Raw genomic sequence first — 15,182 nt, forward strand, 5'->3', positions numbered from 1 at the left:
TCAAGGCTGCCACCCCTTGAGCCACAGCACCACTTCCAGTTTTCTGGTGGTTAATTGAAGATAAGAGTCTCATGGACTTTTGTGCATGGGCTAACTTTGAACTGTGATCCTCAGATCTGAACCTCATGAATAGCTAGGATTACAGGCATGAGCCACCGGCACCAGGCTCTTTTTCAGTTGTTTTTTTTTCTTCTTCCTCTTTGTCTCTGTCTCTGTCTCTCTGTTTTCTTTCTTGCTGTCATAGGGTTGAGGCCTTCTACTCACTAAGGAAGCCCTCTCCCACGCAAGCCTTCCTTAGTCCTCCAAAGGTCCTTAAAAGAGGAAAGCATGAGGACCAGAGTCAAAGGAAAATCTGTGCCCCCCCATATCTCCTGTAGGTCCATGGCTGGGCTGCTTCCACCAGGTGGCACTCTCCAATGTGGCTGGTTCCTATGCCTGCCACCTAAATGCTCCTCCAAACAGCCGTGCCTCACAACCCAGTTGCATGCTTATTTACTTGCTTATCCTCTATGTCTCCCATTAACCAGTGAGCTCCACAAGGCTCATGTCCACTTTGTTCACCATGTAATTCCATGCCTAGGCAGTGTCTGGACAGCATGTGAGCTTGTGTAAGCATTTGTCACAAGGCTTGAATGACAAAGGCTGATAGCTGAGGAATAAGAGGCCAGGTGCCCCTGGGCTCTCAAATTAGGTCACCCTTCAGCATCATCACCTCTCTCCCCGGATTAAACTTCAGCTCAGTCTCCTGACAAGGCACCATGTTCCCTGCTCCCCACAGCAGGTAGGCTTAGCCAATTTCTGCCAGGTCACATTTCAAGCCAGGTGCAGCCTACAGCAGCCTCATTTCTGCTCTGGAGCCTTTGTCCTGGCTGTTTTCTCCACCTGCAGTGCCTTGTGCTTCTTTCTTCTGCAGAACTACCACTCTACATACTACTCTTTTGTGTGTGTGTGTGTTTTAGTCGGTCATGGGACTTGAACTCTGGGCCTGGGCACTATCTCTGAGCTCTCAAGGCTAGTGCACTACCACTGGAGCCACAGCACCACTATGGCCTTTTCTGTTTATGTGGTACTGAGGAATCAAACCTAGGGCTTCATGGAGGCTAAGCAAGCACTCTGCCACTAAGTCACATTCCCAGCCCTAACTGAGCTATTTATGAGTCAACTCAACACTGACTCAGCAGCTGTGACAGAGACCCAGCCAGCTCTAGGGACCCTATTCCATCTTAGGCCCATTGTATCCCTGGTACTTGTTCATCCCTTGCCTCCCCCTAGCTCTAACTCCTTTCCTCAGAGGCATTTCTGAATCTCCCTGGAAAGGCTTGCTTTATGTCCCACCTCACCCCCTGTAGCAGCCACAGCCCAGGATGCAATCAGCCCTAGTTTACTATGGTTAGAAAATGAGGGTGAGGGGCCGGGAGCTTGGCCTAGTGGTTAAAGTGCTTGCCTAGCATGCACGAAGACCCGGGTTCGATTCCTCGGTACCACATACATAGCAAAAAGCCAGAAGTGGTGCTGAGGCTCAAGTGGTAGAGCTCTAGCCTTGAGAAAGTCCAAGGACAGTGCTCAGGCCCTGAGCCCAAGTCCAGGACTGGCAAAAACAAAAACAAAAACAAAAAAAAGAAAACGAGGGTGAGACTGGAAGAATGAAGAATTGGTCAAGATGCACTGTACTCATAAGTTGTTACATTGAATTAAAACCCCTTTGAACACTACTTAAAAATAGTGTGTGTGTGTGTGTGTGTGTGTGTGTGTGTTGTGGGGCTTGAATGTAGGGCCAGGAGTGTTGTCCATGAGTTCTTTTTGCTCAAGGCTAGCCCTCCATCACTTTGAGCCACAGCACTACTTCTGTTCTTGAGTGGTTAATTGAGTCTCTTGGGAGCCAGGCCCTGGTGGCTCATACCTGTAATCCAGTTACTCAGGAGGCTGAGATCTGAGGATCCCAGTTCAAAGCCAACCTGGGCACTAGCCTTGAGCTGAAGAGCTCAGGGATAGAGCACAGGTCCAGAGTTCAAGTCCCACAACCGACAAAAAAAAAAAGTCTCTTGGGAAGTGTTCTGCCCAGGCAGGCTTCAAACCATGATCCTCAGATCTCAGCCTGTTGAGTAGTTAGGATTACAGGCATGAGCCAGTATACCTCGTTATCAATAATTTACCAAAAAACAAATTGGGGGCAGGTGGCCTAGTGGTAGAGTGCTTGCCTAGCATGCAAGAAGCCCTGGTTCAATACTTTGGTTCCACATACTCAGAAAAAGCCAGAAGCAGCTCTGTGACAAGCAGCAGAGCGCTAGCCTTGAGCAAAATGTGTCCAAGGACAGTGCCCTGAGTTCAAGACCCAGGACTGGTAAATATATACACATACATATATATAAATATATATTCGTTATAAATATATTTTATATATTAAATATATATTTATAAATATAAATTTATTTATATATAATATATATTTATAAAGAAAGAAGAAAGACACCCTGATCCTCTGTTACCCAGGCCCACCAACCAGTGCATTTCCTGTCCTGTGCAACAGGTCCCAGGCTCAGGAACCCCCAAGTCCCACCACATCCTCTTCCACCATGTACGAACCAGCGAGTCAAACTCTGCCTCAGCAGACACTGGGGGGGTGAAAGGGAGGGGGAGAAGGAGTTCTTGAGTCATGCCAGACTCCCACTTACTGCTTCAGACACAAACAAGTCTCATTTACCTGAGCAATTTGTCCTCTAAAAAAGGGATGTTACATGACAGGTGCCAGTGACATTCAAAGCCAGCCTTGGCAGCAAAGTCCATTAGACTCTCAACTCCAATTAATCACAGAAAAAACTGGGAAGAGATACTGTGAATCAAGTGGTAGAGTGCTAGCACTGAGCAAAAGAAGCTCATGGACAGTGCCCAAGTCCTGAGTTCAAGCGCCAGGACCAGTGCACACACACACAACCTGCAGGTGGAAGGAATGTGTCTGTAGCTTCAGGCAGCAGCACAGTAAAAGAGCACTTTATGCTGAGTGAGAGAAGCCAGAGCACATCTCGAAAGCTTCAGACTGAGACTCTATCACTGCTGATAGAGGTGTGCCTGGAATCCTGGAGCTTCTAAGGGCTTTCAGGAGTATTCTGTGAACATTCACTAGGCATACACAGGCTCAAGAGAAGTGCGTGTGTGTGTGTGTGTGTGTGTGTGTGTGTGTGTGTGTGTTCTCTCCTATGTGAAAGCTAGCTGTAAACAATAACTGGACACTATAATTTATACAGGAGTCAGGCATTCACATACAGACTAAGGGAAAATATTCTTAGGGGAGGAATGTGAAGGTGCAACTCCTGTGAACATTCAAAATACCATTTATCAAGACAAATTTCAGGAAATGGAAACATGTTTTTGTTGTTGTTGTTGTTATTGTTGTTGTTGTAGATGGTGGGGGTGGTTTTTGTTTTTGTTTTTGTCTTGCCAGTCTGGGTGCTTGAACTCAGGGCCTTGTGCTTTCTCAAGGCTAGAGCTATACCACTTGAGCCACAGCACCACTTCCGGCATTCTGGCATTTTCTTTTTTCTTTTTCTTTCTTTCTTTTTTTTTTTTTTTTGTGGGTCATGGGGCTTGAACTTGGCCTGGGCACTGTTCCTGAGCTCTTCAGCTCAAGGCTACCACCCTACCCCTTGAGCCACAGCCCATTTCCCATTTTCTAGAGGTTAATTGGAGATAATTGTCTCAGATTCTTTTGTGACTGGGCTGGCTTTGAACCTTGATCCTCAGATCTCAGCCTCCTGAGTAGCTAAGATTACAGGCGTAAGCCACCACTCCCAGCTACTTCCGGCATTTTCTACATATGTGGTACCGAGGAATTGAACCCAGGTCTTCAAGACTGCTATGCAGGCACTCTACCATTTGGCCAAACTCCTGGCCCTTGGTGTTTGGTTTTGCTGTTGCTTGTAGCAGAGGCAAAGGGAGGATGGGCGAACAAATGCAGTCATGCTCTTCAGCATATACAACGTGGAAAATGAACTGTGTAACTTGTGGGCAGGAATGGGCAGGGGAAATGGGGTAACAGAGGAAGGAGTGACATTATCCAGAGAAAGAAATGTACTCATTACCTGACTTATGACGTGGTAACCCCATAGTAAAATGCCTTAATAATAACAATAAATTGAATTTTTTTCAAAATTAACACAATCAGTTCTAACTCTTTTTCTTTTGGGGGGGATGGGTAGGGGGTGTCAGTCTGGGCTAGAACTCAGAGTTCTGGTGTCCCTGAGCTCTTTTGCTCAAGACAAGTGCTCTACCATTTGTGCCACAGCTTCACTTCTGGCTTTTAGTGATTCATTGGTAATAAGAATTTGACAGACTTGCCAGGCTAGGTGGCTCACACCTGTCACCCCAGCTACTCAGGAGGCTGAGATCTGAGGATCTCAGTTCAAAGCCAACTGGGGCACAAAAGTCTGTGAGACTCTTAGCTCCAATTAATCTCCAGACAACCAGAAGTGGTGCTGTGGCTCAAGGGGTAGGGTGGTAGCTGAAGAGCCGAAGAGCTCAGGGACAGCGGCCAGGCCTTGGGTTCAAACCTCATGATCAACAACAGCAACAAATAAATATTTGCTTGGTGGATAACGGTTGCTAATGCCAGAAACCCTAGCTACTCAGGAGGTTGAGATCTGAGGATCACAGTTCAAAGGCAGCCTGGGCAGGAAAGTCCATGAGATTCTTATCTCCAATTAACCACCAGAAAACTGGAAGTGCAACTGTGGATTTAAGGGACAAAGTGCTAGCCTTGAGCAAAAAGCTCAGGAACAGCACCCAGGCCCTCAGTTCAAGCCCCACAACAACAACAACAATAAAAAAAAAATTCTTGTCAGGACCTAGTGATTCGAGCTACTCAGGAACTGAGATAAGAAGATGGAGGTTTAAAGCCAACCACAGCAGAAAAGTTTATGAGACTTTTATCTCCAAGTACCTACCCAAAGAGGTGGAAGCAGAGCTATGGCTCAAGTGGTAGAGTACAAGCCCTGAGCACAAAACCTTAGGGACAGCATCCAGGCCCTCAGTTCAAGTCCCAGTGCCAGCACAATGGTTTTCTATTAGTGCTAGGACTTGAACTCAGAGCCTGTAGTCTCACTTGGCTTTTCGTTTTCTTTTCTCTGAGGGCTGGCATTCTATCACTTGAGCCACCTTAATTTCCCAACTGCCAGTTTTTTGGTGGTTGAGATAAGAGTCTCATGGACTTTTCTGCCTAGGCTGGCTTTGAACAGCAATCCTAAGAGCTCACCATCTTGAGTAGGTAGGATTAAGGAATGTGGCATCAGTGTCTGGCCAAAAAAAAGTCAGTGGTCCTAAGGGTTTCTCTAATATAAGGGATGTGAACCCTTTGTGAGCATCATATGTACCCTCAACTTTACCAGAAATGGTGGTGCTGGTCTCCAAGGGAGGGGGACACTAAGCTCCCTCCCACATCATCCTGTCTCACCACATCCTGCCCCACACAGCCTTGTCAGAATTCACATGTTTTACTAAAGAGTGGGTAGATGTAGATGATGCTCTCAAAATATAAGGTAATAAGCTGGGTGCGGTGACTCACACCTGAAATCCTAGCAATTCAGGAGGCTGAGATCTGAGGATCGAGGTTCAAAGCTGTAAGGACCCATGTAGCCAGAGGAACCCCATTTTTGGTAACAAACTCAGTCCGTAAAGAAGTTACCTCAGAACATAAAGTCAGGTATGCAATTCCCTGATTACAGAGCTCAGCAAACAGGGGCAGCCAAACCAGGCGGAGACATCCAATCAGAAAGAAGCACCCAAGAATGAGAGCTCCTCCCCTTCCCTTTTGCCTGCCAGAGTAAGGAAAGCTCCTTTCCCTTTCCTTTGTCCATCAGGGCAGCAAGATGATAGGTCAGTTCAAACAGCAACCATGAAGTAACTAAGGTATTAGTGGTTGTATCAGTGATCACTCAAGTGTGTTGAGATTCTATTGGCTACCTGTGTATGGCAAGCCCAACCACATGGCTGGTGACCTATAAAAGTAGCCTGTGCTTTCTTCCAAATAACTAATCACTTTCTCCTCTATGTGGTATAATAGTTCATATATACTTACACTTAAGGTCACAAAAAAAAATTTTTTTTTAAGCCACAGCCAGGAGTTAAATTCAGATGGATGACATTACAAAGGTTTAACCACATTACTTAGTATGTTTAAATTTACTTATTTTGGTTTACTATCTCCAAAGATAAGAATCAAGGGAAAAAGGGAATAACAGAGTATACTCAAGAGGGCAAATTTGATTTTCTAAATCGATAAATTTGTGAAATAACATGATAAAACTTATTTGAACATTCAACATACACCTCAAAAAGAGAGAATAACAGGATGTAAAACAGGTTCTTTAGGGCTTGGTTGCTAGTGGGAGAAACAGGGCAAATGAAGGGGCTAAACGACAGCAAACATAGTCCAAGTTCTGACACATATGAAACTGAAAACCTGCTCAAAATGTTTGAAGATGGGGCAAGGGAGAACAGTGGTGGATGGAGGAAATCTGATGTCAAAATGCAAGCTCTTTGTGCAACTCATAGATGTTAAGAACTATTAATATAAAAAGCATATTGCTCCATCTCCCCTGCCCCCCCCCCCCAAAAAAAAGCAGCCTATGAGATTAGGTGGGCTTGCTCTCTCACATCTTAGAGACAGCCTTGACCGGTTAGTATGATGCTCGATGCTGGGTGTGGAATAAAGCTGTGGTTAACCTCCGCTTTTGTGTCAGACTTGCTCCTTTGTTCACAGATCCTTATATCTGGGGGTTCGTCTGACAGTTGGTTTTTGACGCCAGGCAAGCCATCAAAATTTTGGGGGTTTACTTAAAGGTCTCTGTTTCTCTGCCCTGTTTTATGCTTTCCTGAGGTGATTTGTCTTGTCCTGTGTTGTTTTTGAAATTGGTACCAGCCCTAAATATGGATTCTTGTTTTCTGTGTCTTTGTTACTATGCATTTGGACATTCCTGGGCTAGGTCACAGGCCTTGTATGGCTTCTCCCATTCAGATGCAGTTGAGGCAGGCAGAGGTCAGCCAAGGCAACTGAGGCCTAGTCTAATTTTCTTTTTCCTAACAACCTGGCTGAAGTGACAATCTAGAGACAATTGGTGGCAGGTCGCAGACATCAGTCTTGGTTCCCCCAGGTTTAAATTTTGCCCTGGTATAACTGGTATGTGAGATGGTATAGTCAAAATTGGGAAAATGACTAGAGTTATGCTTTGGGTAGGCTAAATTCAGCACCAGAAGATTCCCACCCAGTTTTCATCTGCAGAAAGTATTATGGTAATGTGCCTGACATCAGAAACAAGCTCTGGAAAAATAAATTCCAGCTAAGTTGCCTTGTAAAAAAATTTTTTTTGTTGTTTTGAACCTGGTTCTCACCTGCAAGAGTAAGATTGGCAAAACTCTCACGATACTAAAACTTCTGGAAAATGAACAGCCAATATTAATTTTGCGCACTTTGAGAGTATGGATGTGTGTGTGAATGGATGTGAGTGAACATATTCGAGGTTAAATTGTCAGAGTGCTGTATAGAACAATGAATTAATTTATACTTGAAACACAAAGGCAATTGGATGAATCTAAGTTTAAACTTCGAGAAAAATATTAGGTTTGAATGTTTCCAACGTCTCAAAGGATTACTGCATTTTTTTAAAGAGAAACTGGTTAATAGGATTTTACTAAAGATTCTGAAATCTGAATTAAAAAGAAATTCTGGTGTTGTAATGCATAGAGCTGTTTACATGGTAAACACTGCATCCTGTTTAGCACAGAGGCATTAGGGAATTTGGAATTTATTTCCTTAAGTTAAAATTTGGAGATAAGTATTAGGAATTTAAATGTGAATTTGTTTATCAATGTCAGAAACTTTACCTATCTTTTAAAACTGTTTAGGTAATCAAATGCTAAGAGAAAGGACAGGAAAACTTGGGATAGTCCTGTGTGACCGTCTTTGGGGGTGAGAGGTAAACTGGCAAAGGTGCAGCTCTGGGTTCCCATGGTGGAAAAGGCCTAAGGGAGGGTCCACGCATGCTGAGAGATAAGCTGGCACAAAGACTGTTCATTTAAACCTGGTCAGATGGACTGAGTGGACCATCTTCAGCCTTTTTCCTTGCAGACTGACACTGAAAATCTGATGGCAAAATGTGGGTGATGTGATTAGTATTTCTTAAACTGTCCCCTAAAATGTATTAAATTGGGAAAATGGGGCTTTAAAAGGAATGCTTAACGTTTAACTCCTTATGATTTGGTTTCATACTACTTCGCAATTGGATGTATTTTAGAAAAAGAAGGAAACTAAGTCTGGACTTTTGGTGCACTGACGATGTTTGTAGTTCTTGGATTAAGGAAAAACTTCTTTGAGTTTAAACTGTTGTTGGAGTTCTAGGCAGTAATCTAAACTGCAGAGGAAAAAAAGCCTCTTCTAAAGGAGACCTGGAGGCGATGGGAGTGTCTTGAGCCCATAAGGGTTCTTCAAATGCAAATAAAGACTAAAGTGTTAAGTGTTTAAGCAAATATCAGTAAAAGTTTTAAAGAACATTAGAAATGGGTTTCTGGACAAAATTTGGAATTGGAAGTTGTCCCAAATGTTCGTTTCAAGAAAGAGAAAAAAGGAAAATTAGGACTTAATTGCTATTTCAGCTTGCTCTTGTAAGTTTCCTTATAGCAATTTCCAGTGGGCCCATGGAGAGGGACAGCAAATCCTCATTCAGATGTAATTTTGGCCCTTACCAAATTCCAGGTGGACTTTTGTAGGACTCATTGATCTGAAAGCTGCAGCTCTGGGCCAGCCCGGGCAAAGCAAAGGCCCTGTGAGACTGTGGTATCGCATCTGCCAGCAGAATGCTGGTGGGGCAGAGTTGCTTTGGAGCTCAAAGTGGCAGAGTGCTAGCCTTGAGCTGGAGAGCTGAGGGACAGCGCCCAGGCCCTGAGTTCAAGTTCAGAAACCAAGCAAGTGAAATGCCAATGAGACATTTATCCCTTTGTGGAGAGACACTACTGGGACAATGAAGCATCCAGATGCAGTAAGCCACTGCTTGGATGGCAGAGATGGTGTCAGATCCTAGAGACACTTGTGCTTGGCCATTCAAAATTAATCAGAGCCAGGAGGTCATAGAATAATTTGTAAGCATGCCTTACTAATGCCCATGTCTATTTACTCCATGACTGGGCAATCGCCGCACCCCCCCCCCCCCCCCCCGCATTTGCTCAAAGCTCTAGCTGAGCAAGATTTAGGTTGAACACCAGCCACAAATTCAGGAAAGTTTGTGTACCTGAGGCTGTGTCCCTGTTGATCTGTTTAGGCCTACACTGACAACTGAAGCATTGTTAGGGTCACAGAGATTAAGATCCCCAGACAATCAGGAAAATGCCTTTGCAAATGGCTGTTAAGTAAACTACATTATTGTAGCCAAAGAAAAAGTTTGCGCAATTGTTAAATGTTTTATATGATCTCCAGTGTAGAGTAAAATATTGCTCTTAAAATGTAATCCTGGCTTGGTAAAATAGGCTAAGCTTTTAGGGTCCCTAGCTAAGCATAGAGACAACGCCCCTGAGTCAGCCTGAAGAAGTTACAGAAGATGGATCTTCGCCTGTCAGCCCCCTTAAGATGAAGGGACCAGAGTCATTTTTGGAGAGTGAGACAGGATAAATTAGAGGTATGGAAAAGAGTAGTAACAGATGTGCAAGAGTAGAGACTGCACTTGTGGGGAATGGCTACAGGTTCAAGTCTTCTATACTTGTCTAGAGAATCCTAGCCTCGTTTAAAGGAAATTTAGTTACTAAAAATTGTCACCCTGGTATTACTTTGGAATCTCAGCCCTATACTGTCCTAAAAACCAATGGGGTGCCAGCCTGCAAAAATGAGTGTGCTCAGGAAAAGCAACCAGGAAATCATTGGGAGACTCCACCAAAGTCAGGCCTTAGGGTAAGTTTCTCAAACCAGTTTGTGCAGAAATTTGCAGGCAACCTTGCAGGAGGTGTGACATTTCATTGGAGCTGCTGCGAGACAAGGACATCCTGTCCTGCCTGATTCCACCACCCCACAGTGGCTTTCTGAGAGGACTGGAACTAAACCCTTGGTGGTGGGACATTCTATCTGTGCTAAGTTCAAAGTCCCCTAGGTTTTTGCAGCCATTATGGTGACTCTGGAGGGGTGAAGGAAATTTTCCATCCAGTGCTGAACAGCCTAGAGGTGAGAGGTGCAAATGTAAATGAGGGTACAGTCAAACGAAAAAGAGAGAAAGGTTAGTAAAGGTTTGGGGAGAGGAGTTAAAAAAATGGTTTATGAAGGATAAGAAAGGATCTGAAAGGAATTGTCTTCAAGAAATGTTCATGTGAATTATAGAAGGTTACAGTATGTAGCTAATGGTATGAGTATGTCTTGAGTAAAGTTGGTATGCAGTTAATGCAGTAATGTAAATAGAGTGTACTGACGTGAGGGGTTGCTGTGCTTGGATGTATATTTCCTAATTGGGAGGGTTTTCTTGGGTGCAGAACTAGGAGGGCACATTGTATGGACCAAAGAATGCTGTTTACCCGAGTCTGATTAACAATTGTTGGCCCCCCCCAGCCATGTGTTATCTCAGCTGGCACTGTTTTTTTTTTTTTTTTTTGCCAGTCCTGGGCTTGAGCTCAGGGCCTGAGCACTGTCCTTGGACTTTCTCAAGGCTAGAGCTCTACCACTTGAGCCTCAGCACCACTTCCAGCTTTTTGCTATGTATGTGGGGTACTGAGGAATTGAACCCGGGTCTTCGTGCATGCTAGGCAAGCACTCTACCACTAGGCTAAACTCCCGGCCCCCTCAGCTGGCACCGTTAACAATGATTCAATCCAGTCCTTACAGGCCTTATGGGGACCTGCAAAAATTGCCAAGACGCACTGTCCCGGTCATCAAAAAGGGATTAATGCAGTGACCAGAGGAAACAATTTGGCTGATGGAGTTGCCAAGATGATTCTGCCTCTGTCCCTATCCCCCATTTGTTCAGACCAGGGTGCTCATTTTGAGACACAATCCTAAGACTCTGGAACCATGGTGGAAAGGGCCCTACGTGATATTGCTGACGACCCCCACAGCTCTCAAAGTAGAGTCGCCACCTGGGTCCATTACTCGCACACACCAGACGGGCAGATCCCTTTGGCCTGAATGAAGACTATTGTGGAGATAGCAGGAAGGCCAGAAGACACCTCTCCAATCCTTTGAACTCTTTTCTTTTGTCAAGTTAATGGCAATCCACATCACCCTTGGAGCCAGACCTGGCAGGAGAACTTTGGAATCCCTGGGATAGGACCCCAGCTCACCGCTTCTATGTCTGTCCAGCCCACTCCCGATCCCCAAGTCTAGCTGGGGGTGTGAGTCGACTGGACATATGTGGTGGGACCCCCCCAGTTAAATGGAGTCCTCTATTTCCCACCTCCAAGAATCCCTTAGTTCCCTGGCTGAAATAGTTACACAAAACAGGAGAGGGCTAGATTTATTATTTCTACAGCAGAAAGGCCTCTGTGCAGCCCTTGGTGAGGAATGCTGTTTTTATGTAGACCATTCAGGAGTAGTTAAACAAACAATGGCACGGTTAGGGAAGATTTGCAGAAATGAAAAACAGGAACTGGAGGCCCAACAAAGCTGGTTTGAAGCCTGGTATAGTAAGTCTCCCTGGTTCACCACTCTTTAAATAGACTGTGTAAAACCTGACTGTCAGCTCCTCCCAGCCTCACTGCTGAGTGCCTGAGAAGAGTTCCCTGCCTGGCTTGTATCCCGCAATAAAACCTTGCTGTTGCATTTCGGATGCCTCCATCTCGGTGGTCTTCTTTGGGGGACCCCTCCTCTGGGCACAACAGAAGGAGATCTTAGTTATTGCTTTAAGTTCTTCCCATTGGAGGAAGACCTCTCCCTAAAAACTTGGGGAAGGTGAACTAGCTGATAGTGCTAACCATGATTTAATCCAGTCCTTACAGGCCTTATAAGTTGATTTGGGGCATGTTTATCATCCGGTTTCCAGTATCCTGGCCTCCAAGTGTACCTATACTGTGAATTCCAGCGCTCCAACCACTGTAAAGGTAGCAGGAAAGAGCTACTAGATTCATCACCCCCACATGGAGACAGCGTGTGAGAACCCTGGACTTTCAGACTCCCAGAGAAATGGACTTCGACATTCTTGGGTTCCCAAAAAAAGGGTTTGTGTGTCACCCTGGGAGAGGAATGTCGCTTTGGGGCAAACCAAGCTGGAGTAATAAAGACAGCCTGGCAACTATAAAAAGGAAACAAGCAAGAGAGAGAAACAGGGGTCACAAGGATGGTATAAAAGTTTATTCATTCAGTTGGTCTCCATGGATGATATCCGTAATATCAGCAATTGCAGGATCCCTAGTCTTACCATTATTAATTTTGCTTTTTGGTCCCTGCATTGTAAACGCCCTTATGTCATTTGTACAAAAGGGAATTTTAACTAGCAGTTAAAATGCTAGTACTGCAGACTCAGTATAGCCCCTTAACAACAGGAGGACATGGAGTTGGAGGAAGAGTCAAGGATTTGATAAGTTCCAACAAAAAACAGGAGGAAATGTAAGGACCCACGTAGCCAGAGGAACCCCATTTTTAGTAACTAACCCAGTCTATAAAGAAGTTACCTCAGAACATAAAGTCATGTATGCAATTCCCTGATAACAGAGCTCAGGTTACAAGGGTAGCCAGACCAGGTGGAGACATCCAATCAGAAAGAAGCACCCAAGAATGAGAGCTCCTCCCCCTCCCCACCCCTTTTGCCTACCAGAGTAAGGAAAGCTCTTTCCCCTTTCCTTTGTCCATCAGGGCAGCAAGATGATAGATCAGTTTAAACAGCAACCATGAAGGAACTAAGGTATCAGTGGTCACTCAAGTGTGTTGAGATTCTACTGGCCACCTGTGTATAACCAAGCCCAATGGCATAACTGGTGACCTATAGAAGTAGCTTGTGGGTTTAGGCAGCGTTGCTCTTTCTCTCCCATCTTAGAGATGGCCCTGACCCATCAGTATGATTCTCAATGAGAGGTGTGGAATAAAGCTTTGTTTAACCTCCAATTTTTGTGTCAGACTTGTTCCTTTGATCACAGACCCTTATAAAAGCCGGCCCAGCGACTACAAAGCAGTTAAACTTTTATCTCCAATTAATCTCTAGGAAATGGGAAGTGGGGCTGAGGCTCAAGGATAGGGCAGTAGCCTTGAAATGAAGAGCTCAGGGACAGCACCCAGAGTTCAAGCCCCATGACCCTCCTCCCAAAATTATTAATATATATGGTAATATTTTACTTTAATTTGTCCAGAAATTATTCATTATCTCAAATAATCTTTGCAACAACTCTTACAGGTAGGGAAATTATGGCCTCCACAGAGAGGCCATTGATCCTGGCTCAGCTCCACCACAAGACCACAAAGAGACTTTGTGGAGCTAGTGGCCTAATGGCAGTGGCCTCAAACTCTGGCTCTGGGCTACATGTGTTCAGTCTATATTTATTTGTTTATGTATGTATGTATGTATGCATGCATGCATGTATGTATGTATGTATTTATCACTTTCCAAATGGTCTACATTGGCACATTAACTTAAGAGCCTTTATGATATTTATTTATTTATTTAGTTTTGCCAGTCCTGGGGCACTGGACACTGTCCCTGAGCTGCTTTTTCTCAAGGCTAGCACCCTACCACTTGAGCCACAGTGCCACTTTTGGTTTTTCTGTGTTTGTGGCACTGAGGAATTGAAACCAGGGCTTTATACATGCTAGGCACAAAGCCACACTTGCAGCCCATGACCTTTATTTTAAAATCATTTTTAAGTTCCCCCTCTCCCAGGCAGGGGAGCAGGAGGAAGGCTGAGTGAGTGAGAGGTCAGGGGTACTTCGAGGACCCCACAGAAGTGCCAGGGGTCCCAGCTTCTGGACCTTATCTCTATGTCCTGGACATGTTTCTGATAGTGAATGGAGTTTCACCCAGGCTGCAGGGTGGGGTGTCCGTGGTTTCCCTGGGGTATATGTGTACCTTAGGCTTCTCAGAAGCCCTTCCAATCCTAGCCTTCCTGCCTGTAGGTCACAACTTACCATGTCTGGTTGGTGCTGGGATCTTGGTGCAACAGGGAGCTGAGCACAAAAGGGCTGCCTCCTTCCGGAGTGACCCAGGGATGGGCTACATCCACATTGAAGGCTACAAGCTGGGTCCAGCCTGTGAGTAAAAGAGGAACACTTAAGAAACACATTGCTGGGCCTTTACCCCCAGAATTCCATCAGATCCTGAAGAGTCATTACCTCCGTTCTACAGGACAGAATTGTGAACCTCTCACTCCCAACGAGTAGGAGCAGACCTGGGCCTAGCTGACCCAGAGCTTCTGATCCCCATCTAAACCAAGCTGTGTGGGCCTCAGAGCCTCCTCCAAGAAAGCCTTCCATGTGGGGGCCACCACCCACTTGCAAGTTTTTTACCTGACCCAAGAAGCAGATTCATCACAGATTCTGCACTGAAGTTAAGACAGACCATGAGCCCCAAAGGTTGTCTGACACATGCTGTACTCCACTTCAGGTTATCCAAGAGAAAAACATATGTCCTCAGAAAAACTGCCCCAGAATGTTTTTTCATACTTTATTTATTTACAACCCATTAATGCAAGACAGGATAAACTAATTGTGAATATTTGTTCTCATAATGGAATGGGACTGCCCAGGAGTAACTGTGGTACATGCGATGTGTAGTGGGAACCCCAGATCTTCATGCTGAATGAGAAAATAAAAGATGTACTAGAAAAATATCTACTGTATGGTTCTATTTGTATGGTTCTATTGCTCTAGAACAAGCAACATTCAGCTATAGGAAAGGAATTGCCAGAGTGGAAAAGTCAGTAAGGATTCATTGGGAAGGGATAGGAAAGAACTTTCTAGAATGATGCAAATATGCTAGATACTGACAGAAGGTTTACAAAGGTTTGTGTGTTTGTCAAAACATACTAAATGGAATACTTCTCTTTATATAATTTTTCTCTTTATATAATTTTTACCTTCAGAAGGAATTATGGTTGGGTGTGATGGCACATGCCTGAAATCCCAGCACTCAGGCAGTAGACAATCTCAAGTTCAATGTCAATGTTTTGACTATACATCAAAACGAAACTTCATTTTTTAAATTTTGTCAGTGGTAAGACTTGCACTCTAGGCCTAAGTGTTG

At 44.6% G+C, this 15,182-nt stretch overlaps 1 protein-coding gene across 1 annotated transcript in view; it reads right to left on the reverse strand.

Annotated features, from left to right (window-relative positions):
- The window catches only part of Itgae (integrin subunit alpha E), a 56,284-nt gene extending 41,783 nt beyond the window's left edge, over positions 1–14,501 (reverse strand). The window contains exons 1-2 of the mRNA XM_090351463.1: positions 14,447–14,501; positions 14,069–14,189 (exon numbers count right to left, since the gene is read on the reverse strand). Coding sequence (XP_090207589.1) covers positions 14,069–14,189; positions 14,447–14,501 — 176 coding nt within the window. The remainder of the gene's footprint in view (positions 1–14,068; positions 14,190–14,446) is intronic.
- Between the last annotated feature and the right edge of the window lie 681 nt (positions 14,502–15,182).

This window comes from Megascapheus bottae, chromosome 17 (assembly GCF_031878675.1).
Source record: "Megascapheus bottae isolate mThoBot1 chromosome 17, mThoBot2.hap1, whole genome shotgun sequence".
NCBI classification, from domain to species: Eukaryota; Metazoa; Chordata; class Mammalia; order Rodentia; family Geomyidae; genus Megascapheus; species Megascapheus bottae.